At 35.0% G+C, this 20,281-nt stretch overlaps 2 protein-coding genes across 7 annotated transcripts in view; one reads left to right on the forward strand and one right to left on the reverse strand.

The window, feature by feature from the left end:
- Positions 1–20,281, forward strand: part of LOC148651949 (phospholipid phosphatase-related protein type 5-like) — a 64,343-nt gene that overhangs the window by 21,050 nt on the left and 23,012 nt on the right. For 5 of the 6 annotated variants that reach the window (XM_088598319.1, XM_088598317.1, XM_088598318.1 and 2 more), the window contains exon 3: positions 7,536–7,724. In XM_088598319.1, coding sequence (XP_088454445.1) covers positions 7,536–7,724 — 189 coding nt within the window. Of the gene's footprint in view, positions 1–7,023; positions 7,152–7,535; positions 7,725–20,281 lie in introns of those variants that run through there. The other variant, XM_088598320.1, reaches the window with a different exon arrangement.
- LOC148651950 (uncharacterized) overlaps positions 1–20,281 on the reverse strand; it is a 56,031-nt gene that overhangs the window by 1,541 nt on the left and 34,209 nt on the right. The window lies entirely within an intron of this gene.

Consider the following 20,281-nt stretch of genomic DNA (forward strand, 5'->3'; position numbering starts at 1 on the left):
ATTATTTTACAGAATATTATTTTTGTCCAGTAAGCTCAGATGGTACAGGCTTGGATACACCTACAGCACTTGGGCAGTTTAAGTGACTTGAAATCAAGTGGACATTTTCAGTGCACTGGCTCAACCCCATAGCTCTAGGGGGCAGCATTAGGTGCTAACAGCACTGTGCAAAAACATCTCAACTCAAGGAGTTGCACTGCATTGCAGAATTTCCAGCATACAGGCAAAGGTCACAACAAGTGTGATATTCAGTGTACTGTGAGGAGGACTCTTTTATAGTTGAAAGAAGTCTTTAAACTCAGCTTTATGACAGGTGAATGATAGTCAAGGATATACAAGGAAGAATAATGAAGAAGCACCTCCTTCTGAAGGTCTATAGAATGAATTCTATGTAAATTAAGGCAACCAATATAGAGCTCAATTATAATACTGTAGGTATAGAGTTTGATTATTTGTATCGAAAAAAAGAACCTGCTGTAATTTTTCAGAGGTTCATGCTCATTAATGATCTAAATGAGCTGTTCTATGGCTCTTTTTGTATTTGTATTCATAGCATCTGTTGCACTTAGCAATTGTATGACAATCCTTACATAAATTGGAAGGGTCCAAATGTATTCAATTATTTGTTTCGTTGCTGGAGATCTGATTTTTTTCTCCAAAATAATATCCTATTAATTCACTTGCATACCTTATTCTTACCATTTACATCTTCACCTGTCCCACCAGCAAAATAACATTTTTTTCATTTAAGATGTATTTACATTATAATAAATATCCAAAAGACAAAATAATTGTTCAAGGAGATTAATACTGTGTTTGTTAGCTTATCTGCTGGAAAGAATAATTTCATAGCCAGCATCTTTACTTACTGTCTTCAAATCATTATTTTATTTTACTGAGAGGCATAATCATAGTAATTAACAAGATCATGATCCAGCAGGGTATGTACTTACAGTTTTAGAAAAGGAAATTCGTTTTTTCTTTTTTATCAGGTTAGCATTATTAGTAAGACCTGCTCTGGAGAATATGTTGCTAATACCTCAATTAACAAGTACAGAGAAAGATGTACTGTAGTAAGGTAGTGAACGTGGTGGAAACCTTAATCTACTCCCAAATCCAAATCTGTAATCAACATTCACTACAGAGGTATTGTATAATGGCATCTGACCCATTTTTATTTGACTATATTTACTGTATATTGACTTTTCCTGCTTGCTTTAATGTCTTAACAAGGGAATATAGTAATTAAACCCTTTAAAAGCCACAACAGATGTTTTAAAATGCCTATGCCAACCTACAAATTGCCACTTAATCTGCCAAAAGGTAAATCACATCATTGTTCAGCTTCAAGAGCTGTAGAACACTATGTCATAAAACTTTACATACAGTATCAACACTAATCACTCGGTTTCCTTTTCACAAATTCATATGAAGTTACTTTCATTTGCTTGATTGCATTCTGAAGGACAATTTTTAATGAACAAATGAAGATCTCAGAATACACATTCAATTTTGTCTGTGAAAGGAAGAAGCATGTACATTCTCTCAGGTCATTCTAGCTTCCACCTGCTAAAGCCCCCTCCCTCCTTTCTCAAACATATCCCCCAAAATGAGCAAAAGGAAATATTCATAAGAACATTCAGTAAAAGCAAAAATGTTAAAAAAGTACGAATTATTTTGTACCCAGTATTGTGATGGATTTGAAATAAATGGCACAGTACTACAGGCATTGAACACATTCCATAAGAACAAATGTCACACAGTGAATTCACCAATAAAAATAAGTGTAAAACAACATTTTTACTGTAAATTAAAAGATATTTTCATATAGACAGTTATAAAACAAGTATTTGACAGGTGGTCGTATATCAGTCCACAAAAATCTATAGATTACAGAGTGCAATTTAGTCCAATACATGAAAATACATTGAAATGTTGGTCTACAGGAAACTAGAAAATAGCACCCATCTGTTTACAGTACAAATATTTCAGTTTTTCTAACATAAAAATTACAAACAGTCATGCAGAGGGATGGGTAGATTTTAACACCAAGGTACTTACTGTATCATGCTTAGCCACTAGCGTGTCTACAGCTAGAATTAACTTTGCCAGTGAAGTATGTGAAGGCAGCAGGGCAGACTTATTTCACTTAATGTTATATCCCGAAGCCACTTTAAAATCCTTGAAAAGACAGAGTAAGAAATAGAGTGTTTTGGAAATATCCTCAAACAGTAATAGGATACTGTCAGCATAAAGTGAGATGTGATCTTGCTTATTTTTAATGCTAATAGGGACAAACGTGTCAGGTTGGCAGAATGTTTGTGTGAAAAGGCTCTAATGAAATGGCAAACAGCAGTGAATAGAATGAAAAAGGCCTTGAAGAGTACCGCTGAAGCTCAGAGAACCGTGGTAACACTTGCAGCCTGACAGCATCATCACTGAGTAGTTTGCATATAAAGTCTTGAGCAATTTATCGAACTCAGTCCCTAGACCATGAGGGACTAATACCAACCATCCCCATTTTGTGTGATCAGAAGCCTTTTCAGCATTTAATTACAGGACTGTAGATGGGATTTTAATGTCAATGTCGAGATGATATGGAGTTGGGGAATGTTGTCTGTACTGTAGCTGACTAGGTTTTAGTAAAACCCACTTAAACATGATGACTTGGTTTAGTCCTGTTTGGGTGGAAGCTTTGAGGTGCTGTTCAGTTATCAACTGAGCTCCTGGCCACTAACCCCTTCAGATTAAATAATTAGATTGCTTGATATCGTGGTGGTACGCTGTAGTTGGTATAGTGGTGGGCGCGAAATGAGGACAATTGAAAATAAGAAATAAATGCAAGGCAGATTGTTCAATTTTTAGAATGGAGATCTTACCAAATTCTGTAGCCTCTGCAGAAGACCATCTACTCAAATCTGCTTTCATTTTATTCAGACATTTGAGTATATTCTCTTTACAAATCTGCTACAAATTAGGGAAGATTTTAATGCCTAAATAAAGTACAGCCTTAGGACTGGGACAGAGACATAGGGTGGAAGAGAAGTTGGCTTATCAGAGGGTAATTTTGATTACTGTTAATAAAAATAAAATAAAATAAAAAGTTTAATTAAACCTGACATCCATAACCTACTTTCTAAAACAAAGAGTAATCAAAATCAAAACTAAAATGAAAGAATATAGCAAATGTTATGCTGATTGTATTTTCACTGAGGCATATAGTAGGGCAAACCCAGTTTGTGATACCAGGTCACAAAAGTAACAGTAAATCATGTTAAAAGTTTGTTTTTAGTTGTGTTTAATACTCTGTGAATTGAATTACTGTTCTGTCGTTCTCCCTTTACATACCCATTCGAATGAGCTTTTATACCTGATTAGAGCTGGTTTGAAGTGACACAGCTCTTTTAATTACTGCTAGAAATCCTATGTGATTATATCAAAATTGTGAATTTTAATTAGGATCTTATCAAAACACAGGGGGATGTACTGTAGTTTGGATGCTGTTGTAAAACTCCTTCACAAACTTTTTTGCATATATAATAGCTAAAGTGTATAATATACTCCTGAAAAAAAAGAATGAGCACTGGGACTTGTTAGATGAATGACAAAAAGATAACAATAGAGGTTTCCTTAAGTGTACAGCAATTTTTATAATGGTCACCTTGTATATTCTGTTATACATTAACACAAACTATCGAAAAAAAGTACTCTATAAAGTAACATTTTATTTTGGATTATTTGTTTTACTTATGTATTTATATTAAGCAGCAAAAGAAACAGATCATATCATATACGTGAACGTTTTTAGAAAATTAAAGTATGCAGCCTTAGGATTTTAATATTTTTGATCACTATTAACTACTGTAACTGAATGTGCTACTCTTGTGATTGTTGTGAGTAACTTTGGTTTTTGAATAATTACTAAATCATTTTAGTTAGAGAGCTGATTGGGCACAGAGGATGAGGTACTTTAACCTGTTGAATGCCAGATTTAGGGAAAATTCAACACAGAAATTAACTAATATGCCCCACATATTAACAGAACAATGCTTTTTTTCCATTGGTATTTTGGAAGCGGGACTAAACTGCACTGTCATTTGTCATCTAGGGTGTTCTCAGTTGCTTCTAATCTGCCAAGACATTACAACCAAGCACATTCTGTCAATGACGGCCTGGGAGACCATGAGTCAACTCACCAAGCTAAATGGGCAGGTCTAAGTGTGATAAACAGTTCAGGAATGCCTGTTGCTGCAGATCTGGGTTTGCAGTCACTGATGGCAACCTGGTGTTACTGTATTTCGAACAAGTCCTGGGGCCTCCTGTGCAACCTTTCCTACAGAACCGTCCTGATGTGACTCTGATTGTTAAGGTTAAAGGGCAGGAGGAGCACAATTCAACAGTTACAATGGAGATCCTTCTTGTTTCCACAAAACAGATTGTTTTAAAATAAATAAAAGCCTACCTTCCAAATTGATGTGGAGTATTTGCTTTTCTTCTCCATAAATCTTAAATAAAATAACAGTTTGCCATGAATTAAAATCCAAGTATTATTTGTGATTGCAGTTTTTTGGGGTTTAGAAATACTACCAGGTCCTGTCTGCTTTCTGATTTTGCGCAGTGCTTCAGCATTTTTAGAAAATAATTTACCTGAAAATGTTGTTTCCCCCTTGGTTTTCTTACATTTGTGAAATTTACAATACCTTGGCACCTGGTCTATACCTTATGATATTTAGAACACTGTGTATGAAAATCAGATGTGATATTCAGTTAAGGCTTTCTACTCAAAAGGAAACATTTCCTTGATTAAAGTAGAGCATTTTAACAGGCATTATTTTATTTTAAAAAACTTTTAATGAAAGACTCAAAAATCTAGAAAGAAAAGTTGCATTTTCAAGATACATTTAAAGGAACTGGAAGAAAATGAATTGTAACACAACTAGAACAGCGTACCAAGCCATGCAAAACAGCACCATTTTCTAAAAAGGCAAAAGAAAGCATTAACAAAATTATTTCTAAAGACTGATTTATGCAGCAGAATGTATTTGATTAACTTATGGTTCAAGTTGGAAGTGGCACATTTTATGAAAACCCTCTAAATACCATGCGGTTGGAGACTTAAAACATATTTTGGGAAGTACTTGTGACCTAGTTATTATGATTGTCTCTTTTTGAAATGCTCGTAGTGTGTGTCTCCCTTTCTTTCTCACATTGGTGAATTTAGGTATCCTCCTATCCACATCAAATTATTTAAATTAGGTGGTGGATTTGTGATGAACAGCTATAGCTTATTGTACTTTGGAGGACTATGAATATATGTTTGAATGAAGAACAAGTAATTTAATTTATTATGGATTTAGGTCAAAATGAACAAATTATAGTGTTTTGAAATACTTCGGAATTATTACAGTGCTTTTCGGCGCTCTAGTAACTAGGTCTGAAGAATGTAGTAAACAAGCATAATGTTCAATAAATCCAACTGACATGTAATCTCTCATGAATGGTACCTCATTTATCAGCTCTTTGCTCAGAAGGCAGAACTTCAGTCTAGCCAAAACCAAAATACGACACGTATTTACTCCTGTTGTACAATTCATTTGTTACTTTAGTGTGTGAGCTCAATACAAGCTGTACCTGATGACACCTGTAACTCCACTTCAGTGGAAGCTAAATCTATTTAGTTACAGATTGCAGCAGACTTTTGGTACACCCACAGATTATAAAAAAATCACTTGTTTGGGATGTTTGTTAGATGTTTCTTCCTTCTACCTGACATTAAACCATCCATCAAATGTTCTCGTAAATTTAGCTTTAGATTTTGTTGCCCAACATACAGTACAGTACAATATCACATGGTGGTGTCCCCACAAATGTCCCAATCACAGTAAGGTAAAATACCCATCAGTCATTTTTTGTTGGCTAAGTGGGGTAGAACTCTCCAAGGTTTTCTGACCTTTCTGAACATTTCCTTTTTCTTGGAAGTCATTATAGCCTCAGTTGTTACAGGTTAGGTTACTTAAATCTGAAATTTGATGGTTTCATTTGCATTTCGTAGGGTCCCCATATCAATTTAGCAGAGAGGGGGACTGGGCTCTTACTAGAGCCAGGACTGTTTGTAGTGCATGAATAGAGGATCTTTTGAAATATTGATCTAATCTGGGTCCTAGCCTGACACTCTTTCAATTAAAACAAAGGAATGGCCGATGTGAAATTTGTTGTTGTTCCCTTGACGCCAACACACTGAAAACAAGATGAATGTGACAAAGCTGATAACTTCTGAGCTGCTTGCGGGGCTCATTCTCAGATCATTACTGAATCAGAGCACTTTCTCCCCACTCTAATCCTTTCCATCTCAAACAGTCAAGTCCTTTACTGGGTTCTAGAATTACTTGCTTATTCTTAAAATATATTGATAATAAATAAACTTCAAACCCAACTGCATTAATGTAGGTATGGTATTGATACACCAGTAGACTTTTGATTTTTAATTTATCCTGTGTTTCAGAGGGCTGCTTCACTTCTGTGGTATTTAAGAAATCAGACATCTAATGGACTGCTGAAACATAAGATTCCTCTATCTGTTAAACAAATTAAAATAATTTTAAAGTGATGTAAGAGTCACTGATGATTGTTTTAAAGCCTAAGCATGTGGACATGCAAACATGCACTTGTGATAGCCATACCTCCCTAATACTGATGTGCAAACTCGATTTTGATAGGCTGTAATGTACAGACAATTAAAGTAGAACTATTGTTCATAAGAAAAAAAGGATTTTGTAGTAATTTACTGTAAACTACAAATGTAGTTTACTAGAAATGTATTTTCTTTTTCAATTATTTTGTACACAGCAATTCATCCTTTTCTGTAAACATTCATGTATTAAAGCCAGGACCACAAAAATCATTTCCATTAGATTTTTAGTGATACAGTGATACAATTCTGGGTGATTTTCAGTGAAGTTGTTCTGTAGATGTCATTTTAAAATTTCCCAAGCGGTACACACTGCAGTGCAAACAGCATCTTACTCCATATAACGACAAAACAAATCACATCGTTTACAATAACGACATCAGCACCCTTGAGACGAAATCAGTGATTGATTTACTGTAGCTTATTGAGGAACAAGCCTAATGGTCTGACAAGTTGCTCAGAGGTGAGCAAAACTGTTTAGGGGATGGAGCTCAGCGCTGTGTCAATCATTCCGAGCTTAAAGCAAGTAGTACTGTAGGTGACTGCTTGAACCTCGTAGACGCGAACCGACACGACCGTTTTCTGTTAATTTCGGTCTCTCCTCAGTACATCCACAGCCCTTAAACAGTGACGGTGGAAAGAGGGCGCATTTTTTGCGGATCATTCAATGTTTTATGGATTAGCCCTTCTAATGAGCTGTGAATGCAGGAGAAACACAGAGCTGGAGGGAGCTATGACCGGGTTGCATTAGGAGGGAGAGGGAGACAGATAGTGGTGTTTTTATGACACTGGATCCTGTTGTTAAATGTTCTTTCCTTTGTCTTTCACGATCATGCTTTATTTTCAGCTGGTGATAATGGCAGGAACTGTCATGCTGGCATATTACTTCGAGTACACCGACACTTTCAACGTGCATGTGCAAGGATTTTTCTGCTTTGACAGCTCGTACACGAAGCCCTATCTTGGACCGGAGGATACAAGTGCCATCCCTCCAGCTCTGCTGTATGCAGTGGTCGCGGGAGTCCCTACTCTTGTTGTAAGTTACCTCTCTCCTCTTTTATACACTGTGAACTGTATTCGCTGTCCTTGGGGATAATGATCAATAGCCAAGTCCTCAATTATCAACAGTGGTTTACGGGTTCGGTCCCTAGCAATGAATGCTAGTCGACAAGGAAAATATATGCAATTCACCAATTAAGAGCTGACAGGATGTTAATTCATTGTTAAGTTTTGTTTTTCATGATGAATTATGATTTAAAAGGTTTAACGATTAAATGTAATGTAATCGGCCTTTTTAACATGTTGTACTAGATACTTTGCTCTGCAGTCAATATACTGTAATTGTAGCACGCGATTGTTATGCAGTAAATTGAAATCCTTTCGATTTGGACACCACAAACTCAGTAAAAGAAATAACGAAAGGTACTGATTTCCACAAAAGTGTGTGCTCTAGAAGATACCTCAGTTAAAACGAAGTATTCAAGAAGAGGATGTTTCTCTGCTTTTTTTGTAGAAATAGCTCTAGAGCATACTGTATATTGAAATTCCCGGGATTTTCTTTTGGAAACAATCCAGATCCAGATTTTGACTTTCTTTAAACTGCTTAGACGTATTTACAATCATATACAAAAAAAAAATAGCCTAAGTATACTATATGTACTCTAAAACCAGTTTATAAGATAAAGAGGCTGAGTTCTACAGCATCGTTCTGTATTCATGTTTTATTCATTCATGTTTGGAAACACGCAAGCCACAGCGTTAAGATATTTAAAAAAATTAAAATAATACTGTATCTCATAACACGTTTGAGTCTGGTTAATTTCTTTTAATGTTTAGCACCACCTGCAGTTATTCAAAAGAAACCAAGTTGAATTTGATTTCAAATCATTGTTATTAATCTGATTATATTGAACCGAAATCGGTCTAATTATTGTAAAATATTAATTTAAATAATACTTTTATCGAAATTAGGGAAATAATTCATTTTCAGCCTCCATCACAATTAATGTTGTCAGTATTGCAGAAAACTGATATGTTATTGTTAGTTTTCATTTTCCTAATGGAACCTGTGACACAGTGAAATGCAACAGCATTTTAATTGCTTAAGTCACACCACTGACTATTGAAAGTACACAACTTGAAAAGGTTGAATGCACACATTTAAAAGGTCTGCCGGAGATGCCTGTCTTGTAGGGTGGAAATGGTTGTGGTTGCTGCCTCCTTAGATTTGTATTGTGAGCAACACCAAAGGACTAGTAGGCTTTAAACATGATTTCACTACAACAATTAGTAGATAGAAACAAGAAATGTTGCATACAGCACAAAGCTTTTATCAGTGGATTCTCCAATTACGTTTTAAGTTTTGTCATCTCTTTCTATTCTTAGTCTATTCTACACAAGCGTGTAAGAAAAAACACATTAGAAAACAGCTTGTTTTTCATGAACTGAATGGGAATGGATATTATAAATGATAATAAAAATCCCTTTGAACCACCCTTAACGTAAAGGATGAACAGTGAAGCCTTTAATTTGGATGTGATGTTAAGCAGTCTGTATTATACTATGCCACACCATGAACATGTATAATGTGATGTTAAAAATATAGGTACAACAGCCTGTTTAAATGTGGCTGTCAGCATTAATTGCTAAAGTAAAATAAACAAATTATTTATGACAGTTCCTGTGACCCAAGGTACCTAAGTATTAAGGAAATGTTAAAGATCTAACATATTGATATACTCAATATGCATAGCACAGCATCTAATTGCAGGGTCTAAAAATACAACCATATAATAACAGTCTGCAACGACACCCACATACTGCAACCCACACACACAGAATTCCATCTGTAGTACACTTTTATTGTATGCAATAAAAGGCCAGGTGAAAGAGATAATTGTTATACTGAAGTCTTTGATGGAGAAAAACAGTAACAGTAAGAATACCACTTATGTCTTTATAATAATAATAATAATAATAATAATAATAATAATAATAATAATAATAATAATTGCTTACACTTATATAGCGCTTTTTCTGGACACTCCACTCAAAGCGCTTTACAGGTAATGGGGACTCCCCTCCACCACCACCAATGTGCAGCATCCACCTGGATGATGCGACGGCAGCCATAGTGCGCCAGAACGCTCACCACACATCAGCTATCAGTAATGTATAATTATGTTATACATTACTTCATACATTTCTCACTTTTCACATCTCGTATTCACTGTCTTTTAAAACTCATTTGAGTTAAAATTGTTGTGGGCTACATATTACAAGTATTATAGTTCATGCTGTTGAAGTGATTTTTTAAATTCAATTGATTTTTTAATGGCTTCCCTTTATGTATGGCCTATTTCGTATGGCCTATTTTGTACATGTACTTCTTTTTGAAAGCATTGAAAGGTTTTGTATAGACTGAAAGTTTATTTATTGTGACAAAAAAGCATCACAAGGGACTGGTGTTTGGCTGACATTGACTTTTTGCAATTGATTTGTAATTGAGCAAGGTACAAAAAGATCAAGTACCGTGTCTCCTCTTGTCTCTTGAACACTGAATTGGGTCCTGATGTGTGCCATCCTGTCTTTTATTATCATTGCTGGCTGTGTAGAAGCAGCAGATATTTGTCTAAACAATGGGAGTTTTGCTTGGAAACAATGATGGATTAAACCACAGAAGTGAAAAATGTAAGGGTCTTAGATACACCTTTACTTTAATTTACTTAATTTAAATAATTGCATAAGTAATCCTATTCATCATCGTTAACAAGTCACAGGCATTCTTAAATAGATAATTATTTAACTTAACCCATGAAACAGAGGAGTTCACACCTTGGGGGCTGAAGTAAAGAAGATCAATCGTTATTGGATAGTAAATGGCCACTTTAGATAAAGTACCTCTTTAAAATGGTTCTTGTTGGTGCTACAAACGGTTACAGCTGTGAAAAAACAATTACTTATTTTCGTTGTTTACAGGGAGGTTAAATGATTAGTCATGGCAACAACCAGAAATCAAAATCTGCCAGCCTTATTAGCAATACATGAAATAACAGTGGAAACTTCAATGTGAATCAGTGCAGAATTTGTGCTTGTTGTTTATGTGTTCCATGTTTGTGTGTCCAACAGAAAATTGGAGAGCAAAACAGGAAATGTCTTAATCAAACTATGCAACGCTGTAAATTCACCATGGAATTTTTTCAGCTTTTTTATTGTGGTGTCATTTTTTTTTTTAAAAAGAAACGACAACAAAGATACTGTACCTGAAGCACGATGACATTTTTGAATCCTTGAATTGGTGGCTGGTTTAAAAGTAGTTAGTTAAAAATGTTTTTCCAACATTAATAATATGTATATTTCTGTAACTATAGTGTCTGCTTTCAGCCCAGCCTGGGTTAAGGGGACCAGCCTTAACACTTCCACATTTACTAATTGGTAATTGCACATTAACGACATATTGTTAGACTCCACCTAATTTACCACAGTAATATTAAACTATTGTTATCCAAAGGATTCAGTACATTTATCTTAACCCAGTATCTTGTTTTTCCTAGTTTTTGGTTTACTCTACCTACAGTAAACAGTGAAATGTACAGTTAAGTTTCTTGTCCTTCAAAATTGGATGGCACACTGTGATATCTACACTGCTTATTGGACTTTACCTTCCTACAGTATGTCAAACAATTTCACGTCAGGTTTTGTTAATCCAGTTGTGAAATTAATAGCAGATGAAAACACGGCACCCAGAGGCCAATTTATATCAATAATGCAGAAGCCAATGCAAACAGATTATGATCACATGGTGGAAAATAGACGCAGATGTGACAAAACCCCAACTCCTCAGCCTTTAAAGGTCTTGTGGCACTGTTCATAAGAAGGGGTATTAACCCAGTAATTCTGGACATGCAGTTTGTGACTGGGGACTGGTATTAGAGTGTATTTAGTTTTATTTGTCAAACTGGGGAAAAATTGTTGCCATTAAGAATTTTAAGATCAAAATTGTCCCATTCTCTTCAGGTGTCCCTTAAAGCTCTGTCCTATTGTTTTTAATCTATTTACTCTGATTAGACATTTGGCAAAAAGGTTTCATTTTTACTGTAACGACATCCTGCTTTACAGTACATCTCTGTACTTGTCTGATCCTATGTAAGACATCTTGATTCTATCAAACCGTATAAGCGAAATACAGGCCTGGTTGAACATTATGGTTCAGTGGTTAGCTTTGCTGCCTCACAGCACTGGGGTCCTGGGTTCATTTCTGGGCCTGGGGTGCTATCTGCATGAGGTTTGGATGTTCTCCCTGTGTTCATGCGAGAGTTCTCCAGGTGCTTCGGTTTCCTCCCACAGTCCAAAAACCTACTGGTAGGTTAATGGACTTGCGGGAAAATTGGCCCTGGTTGACGTGACTGTGAGTGTCTGCCCTGTGATGGACTGGCATCCTATCCAGAGTGTATCCTGCCTTGTGCCTGTACTGGTTCCTTGACAAACCAGAACTGGAAAATGCAGTTTGAAAATGCATGGATGGATGTTTCTTTTGTTTTACCCTGTAATGCCCCACATTGTGTACACTGGCACTGAAACAAATCCTTGGAAATCCTTGTAAAACCCCAGTCTACACTCTGATCTTGTATAGTCTTGTTACCTAAAGCTTCCTCTCAATTCACTTCTCCACCTGATGATGTGCTGTCTCCCAGATTGGTGCTGCACTTCAGTTGCAGATTAGGTGCCTCCCATAATATATGTAAAGCGCTTTGTGAGAAGTTATAAAGAACACTGTAAAATACAAGGAATTAGTACAGTGTACAGTAATTGCTAAAAATACTATTACTACTACAACTAATTATGTACTGTATGAATGAGAAGCCATCTCTTATGCAAACATACAGTGTGTAATAACAAAAACAATGATAAAGATAATGTAATTGGCCAGGAAAATATGGTATTAATATCTGAACTAATTAAAATTGCATGATATACAGTACTGTTAATTCTGTAAGGGCATTTTATGAAAAATATACCTCTAACAACAGTTGCCTTAAAAATGAAATTTGCCTGCGGTAGTTATTTCACTCAATGTCTGGGTTTGGTATTCATACTTGTCCTCTGTAGTAAGCAGATCTAAACAACTCACTTGGCCACCGTTGATTCATTAGAAAGTATATAATCAATAATTAATGTATTTGATGAATCACAGATACATTGCAAGTGAGGGTCTACCAACAATCTGGAAACTCTACATTAATTTGGAATTCCAAGATATACTCTTATCAAGGTTCCCTGAATCTAAATGGAATGCAGACATTTGCTGAAAAAGTTATGATATGAATGTTTTGCTGAAAACATATGATATTCAAGGGCTTGCAAGTATTTTTTTTTGTTACTTGCAACTACTTACTTATTTCTCACTGTCATCTTTGTTGACTCAATGTTGTGTTAAGGATTAGACAACACACACAAAATAAAAGTTGACAGTCTTGATTCACACTGCTACTGTAGTTTTTGCAACCCCGGATAATTTGTAATCACATCTTAAGCAAAAGATAATGACTTGTGGGAGTTACCTAGCTATAACAAATTTTTAAATGAAAGATTTCAAATAGGGATAAATTGCTGATACAGTAAGAGTGTATCACTTCTTAGTCCTCCCCATTCTGTTATTAGTCACTGATAATTGTTAATACTTCTGGCAGTGTAAAATGAGCAGCGTCCTGCAAAAGGAATTAATGAAAATAGTGGAAGGGGGGACAAGCAGAATACAATCAGTTAGAATTCTGGAAGAGGTTATTATTAGTACATGAAAAGATTATATAATCACTGACTGTGGTAGCCTAAAGGAAAATAGATTGAAGCCTTTAATCTTGGTATTAGGTAGTACTTTTTCAGAGTAGAGTAGCAGGATTTAGAATGATTTAAAATATATCATATCAAAGTCATATACTAGTGCAACTAGTATATTACATCCTAGGTCTTATTACTGTATATTATTTTTAAATCTTAGATTGTTCCCTCTTCCTCTTCCTGAATTTGCCTTGTTTTATTACTGTAAGGAGAAACAGACAAAATAAAATAATATTTAACATATTGATGCACAGTTTATTTGGAGGCTATGGCCCAGATGCACTAAATAGTTGAGTTTGTTTTAGGGATTGTAAATTGCTCACATGAGTCAATAATGCTGGGTAGCTTACCAAGTGTTATGATCTTTGTGACGTTTTACGAACTGTTCTGTGTAGGTGATTTGTCTTTGTGTTTAACTTGTCCTCAACAGCACAATGATTGCTATAGCATAAGAGTATACAGTAATAGATTATGTACATACTGTATGTAAAGGCCAATCAGATGTTGCCCATACGTAGTTACTTATTCTGAAAGTATCACAAAGCTTACATAATATTCTGCAAGGCTGTTCACATCAATATATTTTCTTTGTTCTGCAAATTGTCTCAACAAAACTATAAATCCCTGTGTTTTTCAGACTGTTGTGTTTCTATGAAGTTTTATACATTAAGAAAATTGTATGATGTCCTTCAACATAAAAAAAAGTAACGCCACAACATTGAAAAACTAGTGAAGTCACAAATCCATTTTTAACAGATTTCATTGTGGAAGATGTGGCTAACATTGTAATGTCACTTTTGCTGAACTCCCAGCAGTCCTCAGACCCTCAATGTTGAGTTAGCATCCTTTTCATACTTGAGTTGCAATTTATTTGCCTTTGTTAGGATCATAGTGATTAGCTTTGTTGTAGAAATATAAATGCAGATAAAGAAATGTACCGTACAATACTTGCTGGGTGATCCAGCAAAAATGCATAGCTAAAGTAATACCTGATTTATTATCAAGAAATATTAAACGTCCATGGAATTATTTACTTAGGATTATTCTCTAACTAAATAAATAACTAAACACCAATAATCCTCATCTGTTATTTTGATTTAACCAGTGTTTACCACTATTAAGAGGAAATGTGAGTTCATTCTGCCACTCAGCTTTTATTTACACACATTTTCCATCCAATATTATGAATCATTTACAGGCACTTTGATTTGAATGCTTTTAATTAAGTTAATAATGATTAACATAGCTCGTTTATGTATTGTTCTGCCAGCACAATATGAAGTTAAGAAGCTATTGTCTTTGATGAATCACTGATGCATTGAAAGTGAGGCTCATTTGACTTCCACTGAATATGTGGTTTGTTAAGAGAATGACATTAAAAGGATAAAAAAGATGTGGTTGTTGCCAACACTGCACCTTATCAGATTTTATTTGACATTTATTGTGGGCAAGGCCACAAATCCTTTTATTAGTGAAAGACTAGCAAGCTTACTAGCACTGATGACTCTTAAACCTTTGATGTATTTCCAGTGCAGTGTCCATAAATAGCACAAACTCATGTGTCTCTTGCTAATCATGAGAAGCTTGAGGATCTGAAGGAGATCCTGGTGCTTTTCTTATACGTACTGTATGCTAATTCCTCAGTCATTAGTCCATGTTTCCTTTTGTAAAGTATAAATAATAGAGTGTACAGAACGTATTTAAAACGTGCAATTGGGATGTTTTGTTGAGTTGAAATAATGAAGAAGAAAATTAGAGAGACAAAAAAAGAAAATTTACAAACCCTTAAGAGATCATTTTAAGAAAAGGCAAAAAACATAATGCATTTTAATTCTGCAATATAATATACTATTTGATCAATTCCTAGGTAATTGTCTGGTTTAAAATAGAATAAAACAGGATTTGTAAATTCATGTATCACAAAAAACATGTCTTCGGCTTAGAAAATACTGTTACCAAAAAATACTATAAACTATTTGAAAGTATATATTAAAATAGTTTTGAAATTGTTTGTAATGCTGTATTAAAGAAAAATCTGATTTAAAAAAAAGTATATATCTATCTATTGACAAAGTTTGTTCCTGGTAAAGGTTGTGATAACCCAGAGCCTGACCTGGAAGTATAGAGTATAGAGCTTAATGTGGGATTGAACTATGGATAAGATAGCAGTCTATTGAAGGGCACACACACTCAGGGACAATTTAGGGACAGTAGTACCTAACTAACTTGTCTTGGGAGGTTGAGAGGAAACAGGAGAACCTGGCAAAAACATTTATGAGTTCAGGTTAACATACTCACACCTTCTTTGAATGGAATCAAATCCAGGAACCTACCCTCACATCACCATACTGACCCTGTTCTGTAGTGCTTTCTCCTTGCTCCTTACAACCAAAGTAAAATTACATTAGAAGTGCTATCCGTTTCACAAAACAAACCTGCATTTCTGTTTTACTTCGTTTACTTCTTTTTGAGCACAGTATCTTGCTGCGTTTGCATTCAAACCCTAATTAAGGCAAAGGAAAGATGGGATTCAAACAGCGAGCATTTTTGGGGTAACTGGCCTGGCTGAGGAGAAGGACAACCTGTCTGTAAGGACAGGGCTTTCGGAACACCCCCACCCCTTTAATGTGGAGTGAGCCAGGGAGCTGCTACCAGAACAAAGATGGGGTGCAGGGAGAGATATGAATATGAAGTGAATAAGCAAGAAGCAGGATACTTACTGTATAAGTTCAAGTAGGGAGCTACGCCAGCATGCGTAGGCTGCAAAGGAACACGTAAGGTTTATTCCATGCTGAAAAGAGAAGAAAAGCAACAATGGTTCAGCTGTGATATCCAGAGAAGGCTCCACAGCTGAAATATTGTGTTTCTTTTCTTCTCTTTTCAGTATGGAATACACCTTTATCGTAAGTAGGAGGTGGTTGAGGTTAGGGTTGGATCTCCACCCAGCCTTTTGTTCTAAACTCCATTTAGTTGAAAAGAAGTCAGAGACTTCCCATTTCCCCCCTTTTGAGCAAATTGAAAGAACCATATTGCCTTCTGTTTATTGCCTGTTTGTTCAAAATGCAGTGTTCGCATTTCTATTTATTCAATTGAACAAATCAAAATGCAGTCTGTTCATTACAGGACTGCACAAAAAGTGTTACACCCATCTGCTCCTTTTGGATAACCAAAGCAAATTAATTCACTGATGTGGGGAAAACAATCACAGCCAGCTGCACCAGCACAGCCAAACAAGCTAAGTTCCTGATATAGACTTTATATCCGTCTTTTGACTAGGGCAATCATGTTCAAGTATCACATGTTACACTCTTCAAACAGAATATTTTTATTGTATATGCATATCTAGCTAAAACTTTATAAGATATTGCGTACTGTATATGATTTACCGTATATGAGTTTTCCTGTATTGAATGATTTTTATAAATTCATCTGTTGATGGATACAATTTTGCCTGCTCTTTAACAGGAATTGAAGACGGATGGGTTGATGGACACTACTTTCCAATTTAATTGTCTCACTGTCAAAAATGCTCAAACAATTGAAGAAAATAGAGAAATATGTCAAACTGTGTCATTCCAGGCTCTACATGAATCCTAGAGGATTAATAAACCACTCTTTTCTGATATGAATGCATGCCATATCAACTTTTTTTTTCACAATGGAGGTAACAGTGTTCATTAGTAAAAGGTACTATAATGGTTTGGCCCCTAATGCCATTACAAGGGTCATGCATCTTTAGAAGCCAATATAGGAAGTAAAATGACAACCTGTGAGTTAAAACCTCTGTGTAAAAAATGCTACAATACAGTATATAGTGTCCACTTTGTGCAAACAAGGACATAAATCAATTACAAATGAGCTGTTTAGAAAATTTTGGTCTCTTAAATGTCCTAATTTATTTCCATCCAGATTTGCCTTTTGTTTGTCAGAATGAAGCCTTGGGCTTGTTCCAACTGATCTGGAGATGGAAGAAGCCTGATATAGTACTATAACTGTAAAAAAAGGAGCTGAAAATTATCGTTTAGCTGAGATGTCATACATTTAAATATAAGAAATGTGATTACTGGAAGGACAAAAAGCTAACTAAAAATAAAACTACATTCCTCTTGTTACTGATAGGACAGCACAAATAATAACCGTTTGGGTGCCTAAGGAGAAATATATTATGTCTACACTGACATGCATTATGCTTTGCAAAGAAAGCTCTCTGAGGTATAATACCCATATGAAGCACGTTCATTATTTAGAATGGATCTAAGAAACACTATTCGAGCATACACATTTAAAAAATATAGCTGAGTACATGTCAATGAGTATTCCCACCTCACACGGGATCGTTACTGACAAAGATGTAAGGACCTTGGTTTAATATCTTCTACCTCCTACGGCGCAGTACAATTCTGGGGAATTAGTCTAGAACTATTGGTCCAGAGGGAAAAGCACTATCTACCAATCCACTAGTATTACCATCCAACAACCTGGTTTTCTTTTGAGGTCTTCCAGCCCGGTACTGAATAGTTCTAGTCTTGCTTGGCTTCAGAGGTGTGTTGTAGTCAGGGTAGGAGGTGGCACTGCTGCTGTATACTGAAAATACTGTAAGTAACTTTACTGATTATTGAATATAGATTATTTTTAATGTCACAAGTATTAAATGGGCATGCCATACACTGGAAAATGTTACATTACAAAAACATCTCTTTATTCCCTTTGTTTTAATTTTAATGATTTCTACACAAAACCACACATAATCTTTATTAGTTATCTGCATGTTTTTTTAATCTCACTTCCTGTGAGGTAGCTTGTAGCTTGCCTTACAGTACTATTTTTATTATGCTTTTGAGTTTTTTATTTTTCTTTATTTAAACAATTTGTGTGTTTGGCAATGCTTGAGTGGAATTGACCTCTTTAAGAATTTCCTTTCAGGATTTTACATTTTAAACATACAATATGTATCTTTGAAAGATGGCATTCCTCTCTATTTTTGAGGCAAATACATCCTCTGGTAAACCATAAAGTCAGTGTTTGTACTGTATCGTTGCTGCTGTTGAATATCTAATTGATCTTGATTTGCATGCAAAACACATTAATCAAATGTGAATTAAACCCTTACAATTATTAACAGACATTATTGTCCATTTCAAAACACACTATATCTTGTTTTTCCATCTCTGTTGAAATCGTACAATGAGAAAGACAAATCCATGTTTCAGGGATAAATTATAATCTCATCATCATGCATGAATTGTACAGTGTGCCAGTCTGTCAAATCCCAAAAGGTGACTAATGGGAAAATTGCAATAAAATATTTTGCACCATCAAATGTTCCGAGTTATAGAGAGCTGAACTAATATAAAGCTTTTAGCATTTCATCTTCAGGAATTCATGAATTGCTTAAAATGCAAGAAGATATTAAGGGATTTTCTGAGTGCTTCATGGTCATGCTGAAGTTTGAGGTTTAATCTAGCCTATTAGATGCACATCCTAAAAGATGTTTTAAGGTTTGGCTGCAACTCAAACAATTATTATATAAATTATATATAATATTTATATAAATCTATGGTCTATGTTACCTGGACTAAATATTGAATTACAACTAAGTGGGTTGAAGCAGAATGTTTATAATAATTCTAGGTAAATTATTTTAAACTAATTTCTTTACATACAATGTGCATTTTTCTTTACAGTGTACAGCTTATGGGACTGTTTTGTCCTTAGTGCACATATGCACACTACATACAGTACTGTACATTATACTGTATGTAGCCAAGGATAAAATACAGACAGAAGAGGTTTAGCTACAGCACTGAATGGCAGAAATGTAATTTTTTAAAAGAGCAGCCCTTTCCCATTGCTTGTATACTGCTTTTCACATGCAGCTGTTTGCCTCTAGCTAACTAAGTTATCATGACATGACCAGGAGCTTGATGTGGTCAGCCCACTTAAAACAATGTAAGGAAAAAACAAAGTGACTTTTCAGTTTTGCTCATTACATACTACACATGTGTTTGCCTTCAGGTTAAGTAACGTGACTCAACTCAGTAAATATATTTTGGAATTTCAAAAATCATACTGTACACTATTTTTTTAGAAAATTATTTTCATTTTTTTGATGAGGTGTATTTAATAATAATACATTATGAAAGCATAAAAACTACAATTACAGAATATACAGTATGTATTAGGACCTTCACAAATATAATATAAACATGTAAAGTATGTGATGTTAGATAGTTTCAGGTTATATGCAATATCAGGACAAAATGATATAAAATATCAAGTTTAACAAGAAAAGCCAAATTATTGATATTCCATTATTGATTAATTATTGATAACATAAATGCTATCAACAGGATTCATCAAGGAAAAGTGCTTCATAAAGTAAAATTGAACATTTGAGATGACCAAGGATCCACTGATCTTATTTTACCCATGCCAATGGTACTGTATAATGCCTTGTTACAGTATATCCACTTACAGTACTGGAATGATAGTGTTCATTTACTGTACAGTAGGTGTGCTCAAGTAAAATACACAGTACAATACAATATGCAGCTTCCTGTCTGTTGAGAACTGTCCTGGAGTCTTGTGAAGGTAGATAGATTGAATAACCTTTCCCTTTCCTTACCTTTCACTATAGTATGATTAAAACAGGCAGATCTATTGGCTTTCTATGTGTGCATAGGTTATCTGTTCACTCGTTTACTTACAGTACAAGCATATACAGACTATATAATTACCGCCCATATACTGTTACCC

Source organism: Lepisosteus platostomus, chromosome 11, assembly GCF_059453375.1.
Source record: "Lepisosteus platostomus isolate fLepPlt1 chromosome 11, fLepPlt1.hap1, whole genome shotgun sequence".
In the NCBI taxonomy this organism is placed as follows: Eukaryota; Metazoa; Chordata; class Actinopteri; order Semionotiformes; family Lepisosteidae; genus Lepisosteus; species Lepisosteus platostomus.